Source organism: Camelus dromedarius, chromosome 7, assembly GCF_036321535.1.
Source record: "Camelus dromedarius isolate mCamDro1 chromosome 7, mCamDro1.pat, whole genome shotgun sequence".
Taxonomy (NCBI): Eukaryota; Metazoa; Chordata; class Mammalia; order Artiodactyla; family Camelidae; genus Camelus; species Camelus dromedarius.
This window is the reverse complement of record NC_087442.1, coordinates 57,166,222-57,188,678: the sequence shown is the minus strand read 5'-3', so window position 1 is coordinate 57,188,678 and position 22,457 is coordinate 57,166,222. Positions and strand designations below refer to the sequence as shown.

Below are 22,457 nucleotides of genomic sequence, written 5' to 3'. Positions count from 1 at the left end.
AGAGAAGAAGGAGAAAAAAAAAAACACTTAAATTTTAAACCAGAAAAGCAAATCTCTTCTGAGCTTTGACGTTTAAGTGTCTCATTCAGTCATTTTGCATTTTATAAAACTCTCTTTGTAATTACATCAACCAAACAGAGCAAATATTAGGCACCAACAATCCACAGTGTTCTACCCAACTGTACAAGAAAGCGGCCCACAGTGCACAACACAGAATGCTTTGGCACCATGTAACATCAACCCAGACGTCGTTTTATACAGTAAATTGTACAGCAGAAGTCTGTTTATTGGTTATTGAAATATTTTTGGTCTGACTGCCAGAGAGTGAGGATTAAAAACAGGGGAGGAGAGAAAATAAAATCTGAATTGACTTTTGTTTTTGGCACAGTGGGAAGCATTTTGGTCCTCTTTATAGTCTCCTAAAAATCTAATTATTCATTTGGCAGTTATACCTTTATAGCGCAACTGGATAGTTGTTTTAAAATATGCAAAGCACAGATTTCAGATTTAATAGGAGATAATGACCGCTTTATAGCCTGTCAGGTCATGGCCTATTTGGCCTAGTTACAGAGATATTGCTTCATGGTTCACTGCATGAGAGCCGATGATGGCTCCAGGCCAAGGAAGGTGTCATTGACATAATAGAAAGTAAGGGTTTCTCTGGAACTCTAATGGGACGCTCTGTAAAGAACAGATCAAAAATGTCATGGCTTGGACAGTACAACTCTGATGGGGACATTGGGTGCTATTTCTCTATACTGTGTCATAGAAAAGAAAGGAAGGAAGGAAGGAAAGGAAGGAAGGAAATGAAGGAAGGAAGAAAGAGAAAGAAAGAAAGAAAGAAAGAGAAAGAAAGAAGAAAGAAAGAAAGAAAGAAAGAAAGAAAGAAAGAAAGAAAGAAAGAAAGAAAGAAAAAGAAAGAAAGAAAGAAAGAAAGAAGGAAAGAAGGAAAGAAAGAAAAAGAAAGAAAGAAAGAAGGAAAGAAAGAAAGAAAAAGAAAAGAAGGAAGAAAGGAAGAAAAGAAAGAAAGGGAAAAAATTTTAAATCTATGATTTAAATCAGGTTTCTCTTAAAGTCATAATTTCACATTCTAAAACTAGGATTATTAGTGAAAAATCATATCGTGTTTCAAGTATTACCACTTCAAAAAGATAACAGCATGCTGGTTGCCAGAATGACTTGGAAAGTCACCATTTAGGCAGTTCCCATGGACAAGGGCATCTGCCTTAAGAGCTGGGATGTGAGCCTGTGGCCTGGCTCCAGAGTCCCTGTTTCTACCACTGAGCCAAGATACCTAAAATGTGCAATTTTTCTACATGAGTTTAAGTTACAGAAATTAAATTCTTTTATACAAAATTAACCATGTGGATCAATATAGCCATCTTGATGATTTTTTTTAAACCCAAATTAGAGCAAGTATTATTAACATCTTCCATTTATTGAGAAGAAACATTCACATACATTGTCTCTAATTCTCAAAATAAAGCTGGGGCAAGGTATTTATATCTTTAATTTATCACGAGGAAATTGAAGTTTAAGAGATTATGGCTTTGAAATTAATTGTTATTTGACCATGAAGCACCTGCTCGTACGTATAGTTGAGTGTCTGGATACCTGAGCACCTGGTGTGTAATGAACACTGATATGCTAGTGTGCTGTTTTGGGGAAATGATGATTCAGGTTACACTTGAAGTTCCATGTCCAGGGTTGAAACATGAGGATATCACTATTTGGTCAAGGTCAATTGGCTCATGCCCATTCAAGGAACTGAGTCACCATGCAAACTCTTGTTAAATACCACTAGATAGTACAGTTGTGGTAACAGCAGAACAATCGGGGATTTTCATTCAGAACCTGAATGTTGCTTCCTAGATGTGTGATTCCAATGAAGTCTTTTTGCCAGTGGGTCTTAGTTTTCTGCAATCTATCATTGGGTTTTTGGTACTTAAACCCTGGGAAGGTGGCAGAGTTCAGTCTACTCACATAACATATCAATACGTGATGGAAAAATAAATACCATGCAAATATGACTTTGAAAATCCTTCTGATTTAAACAATGGAATGTCAGCCTCAGATTGATTATTTAATTCAAGAAACAGATTTTTTTTTAGAAACAATAGCTTCATTTAAACAAAATGTAAAATGAAAGAGCCATAAAATGACAAAATTAAATGAGTTTATTATCAAAAGTAGTAAAACAATTATATATAATGCAAATTAATTATCTGTAAAATTATATTAAATAGTCTAAATGACTTACAAGGCTATGATTTAGCACAGTACAATAATATTCTTTCTGCAACTACTTAAAGCATTGCTTCCTTTACTCTCAAATCAAGGAACACTCTTTCCCCACTATCATCTTTGTCAGTCAAAAACTCTCCAGCTATATGATAAAGTGATTTGCAGTACACAAACCCAAACTGGGGAACATTTTACAAATTAAGTAGCCTATAATTTTTATATTTTACAAAAATGTGAAGGACAGAAACAGAAAGAAAGGCTGCTGAAGGGTCATGACAACTAATTGCAATGCATGACACTGGACTAGATTTTGGACCAGACAGATTAGTAAGTATAAAGGGTATTGTTGGGACAATTTGATATTGACTATAGATTAAATTATAGTAAAGTATTAGAGTTAACTTCTTGATTTTGATAGCTATATTATGTTCGTGTAAGAAAATACAATATTTTAAAGAATTACTTTAGAACTTAAGAGTAAATGGGCATGATGTCTCCAACCTACTCTTAAAATGGTTCAAACACACACACATATTATATACACACATGTATATACAAAAACCTATACATATATACATGTATATATAAATATATATATTTATATAAATATATAAATATATATATAAATATACATGTATATAAATGAAATATACATGTATATAAATATAAATATATAAATATATATATAAATATACATGTATATAAATGAAAAAGAGCAATAAAGCAACATGGGATCAAATGGAATTAATTGGTGAATCTGGGTAAAGAGTATATGTAAGTTTCTTATATGTTTCTGTAATTTGGAAATTATATCAAAATTTTAAAATTACAAAAATACATAAATATAAATACTATTTTCTGTGCAGATTCCAATTAAGATTGATCCTGCTTGCAGTCTATCTAAAGAACCAAGGTTACTTAGCAAAAGTTAATTTCACTTATAAATGCATTTCTTGATTGTTTAAAATTAACCTCTGCTTTAAGAAAAAAAAAAACAATATCTCGCACGTTCCTTTAACATTATGTCAAATTATGAAACAAATATTTTGACTAGAAGCAAATCAGTGATACACTTGGAATAAGCTTTGTAAGACTGGACACATTCCAGCACCCCCACTGCCAATTCTGCCATGATCCTCAGTGTATGTTTCAGCGCACGTTACCCTGGCTTTACTGTAGTACTCTCTTTTGCAGATCACTGACGTTCAAGGCTCATAGCAGGAGGGAGGCTCCAAAATAGTAGGGCCTTTATCTTTTAGAGAGTATAAAGTACTGAGGTAGGTTATCTAGAATGAGCAGACATAGATGGATTTAAAGTGAGTACAGTGATTTCCCTGAGGTTAACTTTAAAAAAATTTTAAAGTGTATTTATTTAACAAACACTTACTGATGGACTTATTGAAGGAAGAATCTGACAAACCTTTGCTTTAACTTGGCTCTTTTAAAAAATAAATTTTCTGAAAATAAGGATTAACAAGATTTTTGAAAACAAGTATAAAGCACTTTCTCATTTAGAGACTAAAGAATAATCCCCTCTATATTACCATTTTCTTAACGGAAAATTCATGGCAGTGGTTCCCTCACTTTGATCTTCTCTTCCTTCAGAGCAGTCAGTATTCAGACTTAAGTCTCAGAAGGTCTGAACATAAGTTTGGGCATGCCGTCAATCCTGGGGACCCCAAACTGTAATTGAGATGCCCTGGGTTAGTGCCTCTTTGTTTTAGGGTTAGCAAATGATGCAAATTTCCATAGTATCCCTTGCCTTCACAAAATCAAGAGACTCTTTAGCAAAGATAAGCCAGCTCCTTATTTTGAAGTTTGCACCCTGATTTTGAGCTTCAGTAAACTCTGAAGGAGACATAAGGTACCAGCTCTCAATAAAAGGAAACTTTGGAACTCAAGAAGAGTGGATTGGATACTAGGAAACCTTCACTACAGTTTTTAACGTAGCCTTTAATCACCTTGGGAAATTTAGGGGAGTTACTTCAGCTCTGTGGGACTCAGCTTCCTAAGTTACGAAATAATTTTCCAGGTCCCTTTCAGCTTCAGATGCTTTGTGATTCTAACTTTCAACAGTCATGGATTTAGTGATATAGATTCAAAGCAGAAACGTTACAGTCCTGCTGCGTTTATTTATACTCTATCAAATCTAGAGTAAAGCCAAAAATTCCTTTAAGACTCATACTTTTTTAATCACAATTTAATTTGTACTGTTGATGGACATTTTTAGAGCTCAATTTTGAGCCGTGCAAACATATCCATAAAACTGGTTATATTGCTCCACGTTTATAAAACCCTACTGCATTTTCCAAGCAACTGGGCATTTATGCAAGGAAATATCCTGACACATGCCTAAGCTCCCTGTTTCAAAGCAATTACTATTTCTCAATACAAGTGTCCACTTGAATAGTACAAAAAAAAAAATGTCCTCAGAAAGTTTGGCAGACTCTTGTTGAAAGAAACTCTGCTCTTAGAATCCCATCAGCGTTTTCTTTCATTACTGTCTTAGCATCAAATTTCTGTAAATTCAGGAAAGAAAATCCAGACAATGGAGCTAACTTTCCTGCCACCCAAGAGACCATACTCATTGTTTTATTAAGCTTTTCTGATGTTTGTCGAACCTCCAAAATGTAGTTATGAACACCTAGACATTTTTGCTTTTATTTACTTTTCACTTTGATTTCAGTGCAAATACTCACATTTATTTAGAGATTTTTGATGTTACATTCCTGACTGGTTATAATAACTTGTAGCATCCACTCACTTGTACTTTCCTAGAGAAATACCACCTTTCCTCTTGCGTCCCTTTGTGTACAGAATTACACAAATCCTCCATGAAGGCTTACAATATATACATGTTTATCTACACCAGAAAATGAACTGTTTATCTGCTTCTGGAGCAAGCTCATTTGTGTAGGAATATCATTATGCATGGGTAGGCACTCCATTCAAACATACAGTTATTCAATCAGCCAATACTTGTAGGGCATCTCCTTGGAACCTGGTATTTTATAAAGTGTAGTAATAGTGACCAAGGCATTGAATGACCTTCCCCCCACCATGGAGATAACAGTTCAGGGAAAGAAGATAGATAAATAGATATGGATAGATACAGATAATAGTATTACTTTTATGAACAAACAGTAAAAGGTGCTGTGAGAGAGACGACCATTCCTGTGGAATTAAGTTTACGCTGAGCTAGAGAATTAGTAGTGGCTAAGGAAATGAGCATGGGTAGGAAGGATTCCAGGATGGGGAAGCAGATGGTACAAAGGTCCTGAAGTTAGAAGAAAGAGAACTCAGAAAAAAGTCTGATGTGATCTGATTTCTGAGGCCAAAGGGAAGAATAGCCAAAATTCAGCTGGAGATGTGGATGTGTGTTGCACTGACCTAGACTATTTTCCAAATGAGTGAATATAAATACCTAAACCCTGAACATACCCTTTATGAGGAATCGAAGGCTCACAACAGCTTCTTTAGTTGGTAATGGTTTCTATAGTTGTCCCTTGAGCAACAGTAACTCCCTTTTTGTTTCTGCAGTTCATAGAAGATGTGGATCCCAAGGGCTGCATCAGTCAGCAGGTACCACAAAGCTTCCTTGTCCATCTACTTTTTTCAAAGAGCTCTGGGACCCTAAGTAACACAATTCTGTCTGACTTCAGCACCAGGAATAGACAGCTGTCAGGTGTCCTAGCTGTGCCCTCTAGTGGCAGCTAGAGTGTTACCCAGCTCTTTTGAAAAGGGTAATTAAACTCCCTCTCAGAGTTTGGTAATAAGTGAGTGTGGGGACACACCAGGGAAGGGAATTCTACTCTAACAGCCTGTCTTTCTTTCAATTCTCCTATGATACCTTCTATCCACAGTGTTCACGGCAGTTCAGACTAATGCTGTGATAAGTCATTTTAAAGTGCATCAAAGATCAAGGGGATCTCAGAGCTCTGCTTGCACACATATTTTTATCCAACCTTTCTATTGTGACTTCTCTAACAGCATCCTCAGTCTCTTTAGGGCTCTGTTTGCTCTATTCTCTCCATGACACATCTCCTCCTATAACATAATCTTTGGGCGAACATCCTTCTTTGATTTAGTGAAACTGTCCCCTTAATTCCCTTGGTAACAAAGAGTGCCAAGTCTGTCTGTCTGTCTTTCTTTCTTTCTTTCTTTCTTTCTTTCTTTCTTTCTTTCTTTCTTTTCTTTCTTTCTTTCTTTCTTTCTTTCTTTCTTTCTTTCTTTCTTTCTTTCTTTCTTTTCTTCCTTCCTTCCTTCCTTCCTTTCTTTCTTTCTTCCTTTCTTTCTTTCTTTCTTTCTTTCTTTCTTTCTTTCTTTCTTTCTTTCTTTCTTTCCTTCCTTCTTTCTTTCTTTCTTTCTTTCCTTCCTTCCTTCCTTCCTTCCTTCCTTCCTTCCTTTCTCTTTCTTTCTTTCTTTCTTTCTTTCTTTCTTTCTTTCTTTCTTTCTTTCTTTCTTTTCTTCCTTCCTTCCTTCCTTTCTTTCTTTCTTTCTTTCTTTCTTTCTTTCTTTCTTTCTTTCTTTCTTTCTTTCTTTCTTTCTTTCTTTCTTTCTTTCTTTCTTTCCTTCCTTCCTTCCTTCCTTCCTTCCTTTCTCTTTCTTTCTTTCTTTCTTTCTTTCTTTCTTTCTTTCTTTCTTTCTTTCTTTCTTTCTTTCTTTCTTCCTTCCTTCCTTCCTTCCTTCCTTCCTTCCTTCCTTCCTTCCTTCCTTTCTTCCTTTCTTCCTTTCTTTTATTTCTGAATGTAGTCATACCACTCAGTTTTACATCCCATGAACTTAAAGCCATGGCACCTAAATCCAGAGGCCATCTTTTCCCTTGTTTATGATACCTCTCTGCCTAAGCATACTTCTACCTCAGCACTTAGCTCTTGGCAGGAGGTTCCACAGCCATGCTTTAAGAAACTGGGAATAAAGGAAAAGAGTGGGGCAAGACCAAAGAGAAATGTGGCCTGGACTCAAGGAACAGGTACAGCTGGTTCCAAAGCGAGCAATAACTGGGTAAGAGATCTGTGGAGGGCAGAGTGTGTTTACTCAGTGCTAGGAATCTTACAAGGAGGAAAAAAATGTCAAAGAATGGAGGAGCTTTAGAAAAGAACAGCTTGGTTTAAGAGCTTTCCAGGGAATTGTTTCCTCCTGGCCTTTGAAGTTCCCTCAGTGCATGAGTTGTTTCTTCCTTGAACTACGCTTAAGAGACATTGTTGGGCCTGGTGCTCTAGGCTGGATATGCTTGACCACATGTTGTTTTGGCCAAGACATGATCCGAAGACATGTATTTCCTCAATGTCAAAAGATTTGACAGAACTCAAACTCCAGCATCACAACCTTGGATGAAAGGGTGAAGGGTCCACTCTCTCTGTTGATTTTGTCTCTTCTCAGAATATTAGATTTGTTCTGCTTCAGGTAGTTGGAGATTCCCAGTTTATGGGACTTTTACAGGAGGATGAAGGACTGTATTTCTAGGATCTGCACCCTCTTCTGTATTTCTGGGTTGACTGTCTGGCTTGTTGTCTATCTGGGAAACTCTGAGTAGTGTCCACAAGTTGTAGCCTGATAAGGAAGAGGTCCTAGAGGAATTTTTGAATGAATCCAGGAGCTAAATGGCATAGAGATGGTGCTCCCCTTCAGCTGGTCTCTATTACTTCATTTATGTAATGAGTTCTTCTTCTGTCTATTGGAAATTTTCCAGATCAACATCTGGATAATCAGAGTGTGTTAAGAAGGCATATTGGCTCAAAAAAAATCAAAGCCATTATTTCCTCAGGAATTGGAGCTTCTATTGGATAAAGTAAATTATTGTTACTACTCAGTTTCTCATATACAACTGCTGTATTTAAGAACATACGTACACATAGGTTGCTGAAAATAGGACTGGAAGGCGAGTCAGTCCTTCCTCATTTGGTCCATTCTAGATAGATGTGAACTTCGACTTTAAGAAGCTATAAACTCCCAAAAGCCTCCACATAGCAAGGCTTATTATGGACAATCACTCATATTGGCCTCCAATTCAGAAAGAAAGACCCTCAGTCTAACCCAGGTATTAATACATATGCAGTATTTGTCTTTTCCTTAAAGACATTTGGATTTACTGACAAATTAAAATCTCTTTATGGATAATGAAAAATAATGCTGAAGTGGCTTTGTTTCAGCCAAGAAATAGTTTTTCAATGTTATTTTAAATGTTTTGTTCATTATTATAACCAAGCATCCAGAGGTCCTCACATGAGATAGCTGTTATACATTTTAAATGGAAGTAATATAAAATACTAACAAAAGGAGCAACTTTTGCAATGTAAACCTGGGTAGGGTAATCTGTAATTGGGTTTTGAGAGAGTGGGTTAAGTGGGGCTATGTAGAATATAATTTTTAATTTCTCATCAATGTTCATGTGTCAACATGTCAAATCTTATATATATATATATGTTTTATATATATATATCTGTATGTTTATAAAGTGAGCATGAAGGAAGAGATAATATTTTTGTACAATGAAAAATTCTGTTTCCCAGTACCAGAAACAGTAGTTCATGGCTCTTCACAAAGCATGTATTTTTCCCCTGGCAGTTAAAGAACGAAAAACATTTTCAAGATAATTTTCATAAGAGGACTTACAGGAGGAAGAATCAAAAGGAAAGCTAGTTAGTATATTTACACAAACTTACAAGGAGCTCAATTACCCATGACTCAGAACCAGTCTCCAATATAATAACATAGGGGATAGTTGGTGCCCTAATGTTAAAAGTGATCCATCCTGCATGGGATCATGAGAGCTCATGGAGGACTATACCTAAAATTCTTAGTCATTTCTTCGAACTGATAGAGAAATGCACCATGTTTCTGGTTCCTAAAGATGACTGATCAGAATGTCTTCTCTTAAAGTTATCATATTAAAGATCAATTACTGCCTCCATTTGCCAACACTAAATTGTAACATAGTGTGGTCTCCTACCACACCACCTCTGGCTAAAGATGACCACAGAATTGTTACAGTTATTCTAATTTCCATCTCAGTCTGTTTGGACCACTTGAGAGGAGTAATGTCTCCATCAGAAGACAGGGTTAGAATAGCATTGTGCATTCTGAAAGCCTTGTTTTCCTTTTCTTCAGGGTTTCATAACCTAGCTAAGCACAATAGCTCTCAAGTATGAACTCACACTATTTTCCATATTTTTATTTGTGCTTCATATAACATCTTTTATTTTATCTTCACGAAAGCCCAGTGAGTGAGGTGGGTTTTCATCTCCATTTTCTAATTGGAGAAAACGTGGCCCTAAGGTCATTGGTGATGAAGTAGCAGATTTGGATTTAGCCCTGTGATCTCTGACTGCAAAGCCCATTTTCTTAGTTTCTATGCGACACAGCCTCCAGCAACTACTAGGTTAAGGGAGAGGCATGGAGTTCCTTTTCTGCTTTTCCATTGTTAATGCAGCACTGCTGTTCCTGGAGCACTGCTTTGTAGCAGAAGGAAATGATGTATTTTTGATGTATTAAAATACTAACCCATTTCCTCTGGCTTATCCTATGTAATACAGGCACTCCAAGGATTGTCAATGAAGTGCAGGCTCTAAACTTGTAAGAGAGAAACCTCTGTGGGCCGCGTGTCCCACCAAAATCTTTCTTGGTTGTGTCTAAAGAATCAATGAAACTTCACTATTGAATTAGATGTAAGTAAGAATATAAACCATACATGTAATTTATTGAGTACTTACTCTATGCTAAGTACTTCCTCCCCCAACTTACAAAACGGCATAATACAGAAAGAACATCCCTCAAAGAGGTTATAGGCCTTTAGGGGGAACTTTATGAAAAAGAGCCTGACATTTCTAGAAATAGCTGCATGCTTTTCTTTAAACTCATCAAGAAAGGGGCTGGAGAAGGCATGAACACATGTAGCCCACTTTGTGAGATTTTGCAATACCTGAAATAGAAAAAAAAATCCTAAAATTTTTGGAGAGAGAAAAATAAACAGAATGAAATGAATTAACAGATGACTAACTATTCTGCCCAGTGGCCAGGCCTACTGCCAGGAAAGGCATTTTTAGTCATGGACAACTCAGATAGTTTATCCCTTATGAACTCTCAGAAGAATCACACAGATCTATACAACAAAAGAAATGAAAATGCAACTCAAGAGAGGAGGGAGTGAAGTATCTGAAAAAAAATGAGTGGAAAAAACCAATGGAATTAAGGCTAAAAAAAATAACTCTAGGTAACCTGGCTGTGAAACAGTGTAATGATTACGGATCTATCACAAAACGTACACAAAAAAACGAGTATGATGCATTCATATTATAGAAATCTGTTTCCCATTTAATAAAGATGATACACCTGGATGTACTTGGTTTGGAAAAATATAAAATGTGATTCATAAACTATGACACTGTTTATGTAAAATATTTATACATGAAAAAATGCTGAAAATATTTAGGAACAATATACATCAAAAATTTGAGTTTTTACATTTGGAGAGAGGTAGGGTTGTAAGGGAGCAAAGGTTGGTGATGAAAATAGGCTTTTATTCTTTACTTCATAAAGCCTATAATGTTCAAATGTTTTGATAAGCATTTATTAATGTACAATTGCATGATTTAAATGATTTTGAAAAATAAAGGAACTGTTGGGTAACCGAGCAGTAGTGCTTTCACTTATCAGCAATAATCTTGGACAAGTTCTTTTTGAGCTTCCATATCTCTATCTGCAAGTTGGAAATAACAATACTGACCTTAAAGTTTGTGTGTGAGTGAGTGGATGAGTGTGTGTGTGTGGTTTAAATGAAATGCGAGGCCATATGTAAATGCTAATTACAATGTCTGGAATATAGTAAGCCCTTAACCAATAGCAGTTAATTGTGTGCAATATATATTCAACATAGCAAATCAGAAAACTGCCAAAATGAAATTGTAATCACAGAACAAGGCCATTTTGTTGATTAGTTATTCACTGATGAGAGATATTGCTTAAGCATCAGGTTATCTAAAATTTTTGTTTGGCTTAAAATATTCATACAGTTGATGAAATAAATATATGATTTTCAAAGTAATCTTGAGATTATTTGTATTGAACAGTAATAGATCAACAGTAAATGTGCAGGTTGGTAGAAATTAAAAGGCATCTTATTGCTCTTTCGTTAAAAGAGGTACACAAACATCTGGAGACACCTCTAATTGGAGATGTACATGTAAAGGAGTAAAACGTTCATAAAAAAATCTCATAAGGCCAGCAGCATAGCTGATGTGGCAGTGAAGTTGAGAGGTATTTTATTTTCCAAAAATGATGTCTTTCAGCAAGATTTTAAAGGCTAGTGTATTGACTTGTTTGTTTGTTTGTTTTTGCAGGAGGAGGTAATTAGGATTACTTTTTTTTTTCATGGAGATACTGGGGATTGAACCCAGGACCTCATGCATGCTAAGCATATGTCTTCCTCTCAGATATACCTTCCCCTGTAATATTGGCATTATGATTGAAGCCTGTAATGAAAAGATATTGGAGAAAGCAATGTGAAAGCATGGCCCTGAGAAAGGAGAGCAAATCAGGGTGGAGCAACTCTTGCTATGTTTACACTCCCACCAGCCAGTGGGAGTCTTTTCCCCTGATCCCACCACACAGCCCCTGCTCCAGACAGGCTCCTTTCATCTTAGAGCCAGGCCCTGTCTTTGTTTACAGCTGAAGAAAATGACCCTTCCCTTTGCACCTATTTTTGAATGTTCTCAAAAGAAGCATACATTTTAAACTGCATATACCTAATAATGTTGACTCTACGATTCTCACTATTTCTAAAACCACGAGATAAACAGCACATATAATTTGTGGAAGTGGTATCATTGGACTAGTGAGTCAACTCTTTTGTAGTGGACATTGGCCACTTTTGACATGGAAAATTATATTCAGTTAGGAAGTATCTTTGGTAGTTTTTATTGTTACAGGAAAAATTACTTTTTGTAGAAAAAAGTTGATGATGCTTTGCCTTTTTGGAATTGAGTTAATTAGAAGTTGTCAGTTTTTTCTTTTGGACTCATTTTATGCCATAGTCTTCACCACTTCTTTTATTACTCAGTACAGTGACAATCCAAGGATCTTTAGGTAACTTTTGAAAGGAAACTATCTTCATTATATTTGTAAAATCAGTGGTAGAGGGGGTTCTGAGTGCGAGAGTTTCTTTTTTTAATGATATTGTTTATTCAGTACGGCTCAAGATCTATTTCAATTTTATGTGTACATTTGTGTGGTTCAAAAATGAAAGTTCTTAAGATGTAAAGCAATGTAATAGAATGAGAAAGCCAAGGACTCCTGACTGCATCTGGGAGTAGATGCAGTTCTTCTTTCTATCTTGCATCATCTCTTCACCACCACTGAAACTAGCTTTGAGAAAGTCCTTAGAAGTGAATTCAAAAGTCAAGGGGCTTCTTTTCAATTGTTTGTACTTTTTAAAAAAATACTTTTACATGGAATTTGAATCTTAACCTGTGCCCCCTTCCCTCTTGCCCACTTTCCTTGGCTTCTACAATATTGTTTTTTTCCCCTAATATCCTCTTTTGTCTCTAATAAATCTGGCTTCTCTTCTGCCTGTCCTCACAGCATTGAAATTTCTTAGCTATTGTCACCAGCCTTCTTCTGTTATCACCATGCTCTATCTCAATAATATTATCTACTCATTCTACAAAATCAAAATCACCGTCTCCCTCATTTCTCCAGACATTCAGATCCATATTACCAACTTTGTTTCAATAACATCATCAGAATGACTTGGAGGCACTTCCACCTCTGAAGCCCCTCTGAGATTTAATTTTATTTTCCAGCTAACTTATTACTTCTGTATTCCTTACAGATGCAAGCAAATTCATTAATTCTCAACTTTTTCATGTTTCTGCTTAGCCAATAAATCATCAAGTTGAGTTAATCTTACCTCTGAAATATCTGTTATATCCATTTTTTCTCTTTTTCTCTGCCACTCCCTTGGTTCAGGCTCACTTACTTTCTCAAATGAAGTACTGCAATTAGTTATTTATAATTATTCCCTCAAGGTCTCTCCCTACCAATCCACCTTTCAATGTCCAATCAGTAATTCTTTTAGAGCAAGGGTGATCTACTTAAAAGCAAAACAAGACAACATTTAGTAATTTCCTATTATCTATAAGGTTAAGTTTAAATGCCTTCACAATTTGACCCTAGAACCCTCACAATTTGACCCTAGCCTACCTTCTTCAGGTTCTACTGACCTCTTGCAACTTCTCTTTTTCCTCCTGTCACTGCTCCCCAAAATTCAGTGGTAAGGAACTGTTTTCCATTCTTACATTTAATGTGTTCCTGCTCAGCTTTTGACTTTTGCATAGTATGTTCCTTTTGCTCAGAACTCCTCTGGCCACTTTGCTATTTGTTGACATCCTAAACCTCTTTTTTTTATCTCCCAGATTGGAAGATCATCTTTTCTGTTCCATCTTCTCTATCTTTTAACTTTGACTATGACTCCAGGGATGTTGTGCATAGTGTTAGTCACAACACACTGCTACTTGCTTAACAGATTTCAGTCTAACTTGTTAGGCTGTGAACATCTTGAAGGCGGGAAACACATCTCATTTGCCTTTGTATTCCTATTATTTAACTTAATATTAGCCGAATCTCATTATATAGGTATGGAATTAATAAAATAAGATGAATTAGGGTTGTTTATACTGAACAGATCTAGGGACTTTCCTACGGGACTTCCTGTTTTTTTTGTAATTGATATTCTCTTTTAGACATTGCCCTGCTCCTCTCCTAACCTAAGTGAAAGGGAAGGGAAGAGAGAATAAGAATATTCTAGGCAGTATTGATGGTTAATGCTAAAACCTGCTTTGACTCTGTAACCAAACTGAGATGTTTCAGAGAATTTTCTTGACTGTTGGCACTACTGGAAGCCTTTCATATCACACCACTGAAGGTAAATAAATTCATTGCATTTGGTAGTTGAACCATTAACAGCTCATCTTTTGTTAACCTGAGCATTTTAAAAGTGTATACACACACACACACACACACACACACACACACACACACACACACATATACACACAAATATATATATAGTTTGTTTTAGGTTTCTGGTTAGGAAAAGGGAGATTTTCTTATAGACGTACCATTTTCTCTCAAATCCCATTGTAAGTTATTCATTTACATAAAATGTTACCCAGTGGAAGTCACAGGTAAAATATTTGAGGATGATAATAGCTAGAAATACCAATGTTGAACACTCGTGTCCAGGTACCGTCCTTTTATGCTTTAAATGGAATGTCCTATTTAATTCTCACAATGGCCCTGTGAGGGAAAGGGGTATTATTCTTCTACTCTCTAGAAGAAAAAAACAGAGATGTAAACAAGTTAAGCAACTTGTCCACAACATACAGCTGTTAAAAATCACAGCCTGGATTGGGATTCAGGATGTCTGACCCCAGAGCTTACACTCATAATCACTACAACTGTGGAGAGTATAATTTGGAAGCAAATTTCTATTCTACATGAACATCAGAGTTGGTCTGCTGTCAGAATCTTAGCATACTTTTGAATAGATTTGTTCTTTCTCCTCAAAAATCTCTGGACTTCCACATTTTTTTCCCCTTTTATTCCCTATGTGCCACTGGTAAATGCACTCTAAGTCCCTTTACACTTCTTTTTATGGACAATTTCATTACCGCTTCATGAGCCAGTGCACCGTGGATGCATCTCATTATAGCCCCTCTCCTTGATCAACTGTGCTGATGCTGAGAGACAAGTGCAAAGCCAAAGCTAAATGCATGCTTGTATTTATTCTTTTTGCCCCCCAAAGAATGAGGAACTATCTGTGTAGTTCCAGAGAGTAGAATATGTGTTTATTTCTTTTATATTAAGGATAAATATAGAGTCTGCAAATAAGAACAATGCTTATATAATTAGGTAAGTACAGATTTGGATGTTTGATCAATTAGATTTCATTGAAACAAAACAAACAAATACACAGACAAAAACTCCAAAATCAAAAGATCTGTACCACTGTTATCAATTAATGTTTGTTTTTAATTTTATATTATAGCTACTCTGCTAGAGTAAACTAGTACATTTTGAAATGCACTTCCTTTGGTGAATTAGTAGGAAAACTTTAGTTGTTTCTACTAGTTTTGTAATTATAATGATACAGTGTTAACTATGGGACTACTTGGGATTACACTTTTGATATTAGAGAAAAATTGTCCCAGATAAGACTGGCTTTATTATCAGAGACGATAAGTGGGAAGCTTCATTTTTTCCCTTGAGAAAACTTTCTATGCATTGTCCTCTACCCCAAACAATATTTTCTTCTCCATTTCATCCCTGTAAGACTTAATCTGCCCATTATTTCTGGGCCTTATCCCATCCCTATGATTTTGGGGGGATCACAGAGGATGCAACTGGACCCATGCTAGCAGCCAAAAATAGTTAACGGAGCTTTTGTGTTAGCCTACCCAATGTTTTTCAGTCCTGGTGTTTCAGAGGGCAGTCATGGTACATAAACCCATCATGAAACCTATAAACTTCACATATCAGCTTGAGATTCATAATAATAGCTAAATTTAATTGAGCTCTGCCCAGGTACCAGCCACTGTTTTAAAGATTTAACATGTCTTAGGTCACTCAGTCCTTACCAGCAGCCCTGTGAGGTAGTCACCACTATTACTCCTGCTTTATAGATAAAGGAAACTGAGGCAGAGGTAGGTTAAATGGGTTGACCAAGAGAATGCAGCTTGGAAGTGGCAGAGCTGAGAGTAGATTCCAGGGAAATTAGCTCTGAAGTTCGTGCTCTTACTCCTTAGGGGTTGAAATGGAGTCCTCCTAGCACAAGTAGCTGAGTGAAAAGTTATTCTAAGGCCAGGGTTATATCCAAGCAAGAAGCCTGCATGGCTGAGTCTACAAAGAGGTCCCTGAACCGCACCTCTGATTTCTGGTGGTTCTGAATTTTAAAAGCTCTGCAGGAATGACCTTTCATTTTGAGAACAGTTTGGAAGGAGACTAGAAGGTCCAACTCTTACTGGAGAGTAGATTGTTGTCTCATAGCAGAAAGAATTCAGAGACCAGACATGGAGGTCAAGAAAGTAAGGTGAGGATTTATTAAGTGATAGGATGCTCTCCAGGGGTGAGTGGGCAGACTCAGTTGAGTGGCTTTCCTGAATTTCTTTGGCAGGCTGGTTGTATGGGGTGTAAAAATGAATGGGCAGAATATTCATTGGAGAGGACAGGGTTTGGGGCTCTTATTCCCTGATTTTCATCCCAGCTCCTCCTTCCTGAGGGGAGGAGAGATTTTTGTTCTTATTTAGTCTTGATCCAAAGTATCCTGGTGTCGGTGCATGATGGGTACTTCTTATCTGCAAGGCTAATTTTCTCATAATTAGGGCATAATGAGCAAAAGGTTATATTCAGACACCAGATATTCCCACCTTTTCCCACCTTTCTTTATCTGCCTCCAGGACCCTTATCACCCCAAAATGTGTGGTTTCCTGTCAGTTCAGAGGTTCCTGCTTTCCTTTATCTGCTCAAGGACCCCAGTTGTTTATAAGATGTATGCTTTCCTGCTATTTGGCCCCTGTGCCCTACTTTTTCTGTTCATATCTACCTATCTGCCTGCCCTAACACAATGACTTCTAAGTGGTAGTCAGACAGGACTCAGAACTTGTAGAGGAGAGACCCAGTGAGAGAGGTTTATTGTGAAATTTGGCTTTTTAATGGGAATTGGGTGACTCCCTTTAGCAGCCTTATGCTAGAACATTCAGTCCACATCTTTAAGGGTTTATCTGCATTGGCTGGTTTGGTTCCTGTGGGTCCTTGGCTGTGTTCCTGCCCGTCCTTGAACTCTCTATGTCAGGATTGGAAGTCACAACTTTAACTTTAGGTTAATGAGGCCATTGTGGATACACGTTTCTTTCTTTCATTTCTTCTGTACTAAGGTATAAATATAGGGGCTGTGACAGGGACAACGCTTATATAATTAGGCAAGTACAGATCTGGATGTTTGACCGATCAGTTGGATTTAGGGTTCCTCTGAATCCTTGATCTACTTGAGGATCTAATTCTTCCTAAGGAGGGAAGACTGGAGTCCCAGGAAAACAGTCTTCAAGTGTGACTCTCACACAGTGCAACCTGAAATGACCTCTTTGTCACTGACCATGTGTTATTTCCTTCTCTAGATTGATAAGTATCTATAAGTCATTGTGTATTAGATGTTTTCCTTTGTGTCCCTTTTCCTAGGCCACATTTTAAGTCTCTTAATGGAAAAATATTGTATCTTATACAATGTTTCTTGCTAATAATAGGTGATAATAAACATATTATAAAATATAGATAAGATAGTATATGTTACAGATAAAATATACCAGAGTCTCCTTGCAAAACTAACTTTTCTTATGTGACTGTGGCATGGACTACCAAGTCTATAGAATGTCAGTAGGCATATTTCTGAGAACCATATAGTTTTAAAGTTCATGGTAATTTTGAAGTAGAAAAGTAATGTAATGATGTATAAAATTTTACCTTAAAAGTGTGGACTTTGATGCTGAGAAATAATTACTTTATTTTGATCTATGTTTGAATTCAATTTGCTTTATTCATGTTAGATGGTGTTTTTCTCATCAGAGTCAATGTTTCCACATAGACTTTCAGTCATGTTTAGTGGTTTTTATCTGTCGACACCTTCTCTCTCTCATCATTATATAAAAATAGAAGGGGCATTTTATCTTGTCTTAATAAATATTGGCCAGGTGTTGAAGGTACTATAATTCCCAGCTTCTGGGAAAGGGCTTGGATCTTTGTGTTGAGTGTTCTCAGATACAGAGTTGTAAGCTCTTTTCTTTCTGTTCTATTTTCAGGTCACATGCGCCAATTTAACAAATGGTGGAAAGTCAGAACTTCTAAAATCAGGAAGCAGCAAATCCACACTAAAGCACATATGGACAGAAAGCAGCAAAGACTTATCTATCAGCCGACTCCTGTCACAGACTTTTCGTGGCAAAGAAAATGATACAGATTTAGACCTGCGATATGACACCCCAGAACCTTATTCTGAGCAAGACCTCTGGGACTGGCTGAGGAACTCCACAGACCTTCAAGAGCCTCGGCCCAGGGCCAAGCGAAGGCCCATTGTTAAGACGGGCAAGTTTAAGAAAATGTTTGGATGGGGTGATTTTCATTCCAATATCAAAACAGTGAAGCTAAACCTGTTGATAACTGGGAAAATCGTAGATCATGGCAATGGGACATTTAGTGTTTATTTCAGGCATAATTCCACCGGTCAAGGGAATGTATCTGTCAGCTTGGTTCCCCCCACGAAAATAGTGGAATTCGACTTGGCACAACAAACCGTGATTGATGCCAAAGATTCCAAGTCCTTTAACTGTCGCATTGAATATGAAAAAGTTGACAAGGCTACCAAGAACACACTCTGCAACTATGACCCTTCAAAAACCTGTTACCAGGAGCAGACCCAAAGTCATGTATCCTGGCTCTGCTCCAAGCCCTTTAAGGTGATCTGTATTTACATTTCCTTTTATAGTACAGATTATAAACTAGTACAGAAAGTGTGCCCTGACTACAACTACCACAGCGACACACCTTACTTCCCCTCCGGATGAGGATGAACGTGGGGATGAGACTGAAGCCTGAGGAATTAAAGGTCATATGACAGGGCTGTTACCTCAAAAAGAAGGTCACATCTGTTGCCTGGAATGTGTCTACACTGCTGCTTTCGTCAACTGGCTGCAAATATGCTAGTGGAAAACAATCTGATGTAATTTCTACCCAGTCAGCTTCATCTCTCGGTATAGTTGTAAATCACCACAGATTCTAAAGCCACACTTGAAGACATGCTCTCACACATAGCTGTACACAAACACTCTCATACACATTTCAGCTGGCATCTGTCATGATTCCTGTCGAGAGGGCTTTCATTGTCTGACTCATAATGGTTCAGGATAAACAATCATCAAGCAAAAGGATTAACTAGACAGTGAATGGTTTTTAGCACTTGCTGTTACGGAAATCTCCTTTAAAGTCTTGAGTACATGCTAATCAATAATCCCCACTCATGCATTCCTACTGCTTGGAGTAGCTGTACTGGTAAATACTACTGTAGGAGTATATGCTTGTTACAATGGAAAAAAAAATGTGTCTTTAGAGCTCAGTATTCTTTATTTTATTAACACAAAAAACAAGTGTAGTAACTTTTTTCCAGCATAGGGTAGGCACATTCAAGGTGATACAAGATGGCTCTTTTTTCTTTGGAGGGAGCCTGTTCTCAGTAAAGATGAGCAAACATTTGGAATTTACATGTGGGCAGACATTGGATTACAGCTTTCATCACCAATCAGTGGACTTTTGCAAAGCTGAGACCAGCTAAGGCTGCTTAAAATAAGTTCTGATCATTACATAAGAAGGGAAATGCCTGACAGACACCATGTAAGTTATAAGTGTCTGTCTTATCTTTACTACACATATTGTAACAAATTCAATATTCTAGTCTTCATTTGTATGAATGGTTTGTATTGTACATAGTTTAACCAAGTGTTATTTGAGCTGCTTATTAATATTAACTTGTACTCGTCTCTCTGCTTGTTATTGGTTAAAAAAAGAAAAAAAAGGATATGAGGAATCCATTCTATCAATGTAGCTGTGAACTCCATTAAAAAGACAAACTTAATGTACAAAGCATTTATTCAGCTCAAGTATTGTTGAAAGCTATACATATACAACATTAAAGTCTGTCTGTATTTAGATATTTTATTTCTGGACAAAATGAAATGTACATAAAAATAAAATGCGTAAAGTTGAGTTTCAATATGTACTTGTGTAAGATGGTGATTTAAATGGTTCTGACAAGAAGAATGTGCTGGAATACAGTCATGGTTTTGCATCTCATGTCTCTAAATTTGTACAGAACTATCTAAATTGCTATTAGTTGCCTAGTCAAAACAACTTAGGAGTTTCAGTCTCAAGCCTGGGAAACAGTTGTGGCATTCAGCATTGCACACATTTTGGTTTACTGTCATGCTAGTTCAAGAATAACAAAAATCAGTGAACATAAGGAGATAATTGAGGTCTTCTAAATTAATTATAACTACATTTTTTTTCCTCCTGTACAGCATCTTTATTTAGCAAGTAGAGAAAAAGGTAATTTTTTCCTTAAAAGAAAGCTAAGCTCTCTGAAGACTGTGGTTGACTTTCCTTGATTCTACCATAATGACAATTCAACTGAGAAAATTACAATAGCAGTGGAAGGCTTCAGTATTCAATTTACGTATCTCAAAAGGTATCAACATATCTATACAGCATTGTGTTTGGACATTAAACTTTATTTTTAAAAATGATTACTGTGTACAATCCCTGCAAAATAAACAGAAGAACTATGTGAGGTAATAACACATGTTTAAATTGGGGATTGGAGTATGAAAAGTCTCAAAAGTGAACTAAAGAAGTCAAATTAAGAACACTTACCTGTTCTCATTTCCTGTCCATACTGCATATGGATAAGTATGTTTTCATATAGAAAATAATACAAGTACTACAGGGAACCCAATACCACAGGGTTCTAAAGTAAGAACTCAATGACTGTTTTAACTAAAGAGAGCCTTCCATTGCCAATCAAAGACATCATTCTGTTAAATGTCCATCTCTCAAAATCCTCCAATATAGCTAGACAACCATTTATATCAATGTATTAATTAATTTGCTATGGAATTTAGAGCTAATGTTAGAAGAGACTTCTCTGGCACAGGCAGTAAGAGTGTCTTGAGTCCCAGCAGCAGAACATATTTTCCACAGATAGATCTTGTTATTCTGAGGTTTATTTATCAAAGTGATCACTTTAGAGTTAGTTGTCTCTTTGAAAAAGAAGAATAAGTGAGAAAGGGAAAAAAATTTTTTTTGATCATTGGATCAGTGGCCTATGGCTTTCATTGTGTGGTCTGACCTGTCCTTCTGTATACCAACATTCAAGATGAGATGAAAATATGCTTCAGTCTTCACCTATCTATCTTATTCTCCAACCTCCTCATGAAACGTGGCTTTTACGTTTTTATAAACTTACAGGATGTAGCTAACTAACATTCAATGAATTGAATTATTTTCCTGCAGTTTTTCTTTAGAAGAAAAACAAAACAAAACAAAAAATGTAGCAATTTCTCAACAAAGATTTCAATTTTTAAAAGTTGAAACTTTTAGAACTCTTTTTCTGGGACTGCACACACTTATCCCAAACTCCTACATCATCAACACCTCCAACTGTAATATAGAAAAGTCATGATAATATAGAACTTTGATTCAAAAGATCATTTATTTGTATCCAATATACTTCTGTTTTAGATAAGAAAGTGAGTGAAGGAAGATGAAGGTTGAAAGGTCCACATTAAAAACTTTACTAGGCCAACTTGTTCAGCAAACTGGTTAGGTAAGTTTTAATTATTCTAAAAAATTACTTGTTATTTGGGGAAAATAAACTTTAAGCTGCACTAAGGAAATCACTTTTTCTAGAATCTTAAGTATTCTTTCACACTTTTGCTGAGACAGAAGAAAAACTTCAAGGTGGAAATAGATAGCATCTGATGCAAGCATTGGTTTGTCATCACCTATTGTTATTTTCAGAAACATTTTAGTTAAATTGAGGTTATTATAATGAAATGATTATTGTAGCTTCTTTCCTCATGGAAGAAAAATGATACAAGTTATTGGTTTATCTATTTATGATTTTAAAACCAATGAATTGTTATGGTATGGTTTCAATTGGACAGTTTTGAGTCCATAGCTCTTGTGAGGATTTCTCTGCATGAGTAGAAGGGGTCTAACTGTTAATAGTACACTACTAAAGTTCTGGAAGTGATTATTCTGCAAGTAGTTGAAATACTTGTTACATTCAAAACTGTGGACTGGGAATCTTCAGGTTCCTACATTTTGGCAATAAACTGTAAGCCATATTTTTGCACAGAATAGATTAAAAAAAATCATGAGAAGCCTGAGAAAGTGTTTGTCTTTTCCCTATTCCCCACTGCTTTACATAAGATAAGAAGCAGCTTAACCAATGTAAACAGCATTTTGGAAAAACAGTTTGCATCTTCACCATCAACTCTGAATGCCAAGCTTTAGCCTGAAGCAAATTCAAATGGCTGTGTTTACTAACTTTTGAAAGACTTGGCTGATATACTAGTTTCAGACATTTATTGGTTATTTATTCAATTATCAGTCTA

At 36.3% G+C, this 22,457-nt stretch overlaps 1 protein-coding gene across 3 annotated transcripts in view; it reads left to right on the top strand.

The window, feature by feature from the left end:
- Nucleotides 1-20,056, top strand: part of NXPH1 (neurexophilin 1) — a 273,052-nt gene extending 252,996 nt beyond the window's left edge. For all 3 annotated transcript variants that reach the window (XM_010979611.3, XM_064487545.1, XM_064487546.1), the window contains one exon: nucleotides 18,093-20,056. In XM_010979611.3, coding sequence (XP_010977913.1) covers nucleotides 18,093-18,854 — 762 coding nt within the window. In that variant the 3' untranslated portion in view covers nucleotides 18,855-20,056. The remainder of the gene's footprint in view (nucleotides 1-18,092) is intronic.
- The last annotated feature ends 2,401 nt before the right edge of the window (nucleotides 20,057-22,457 follow it).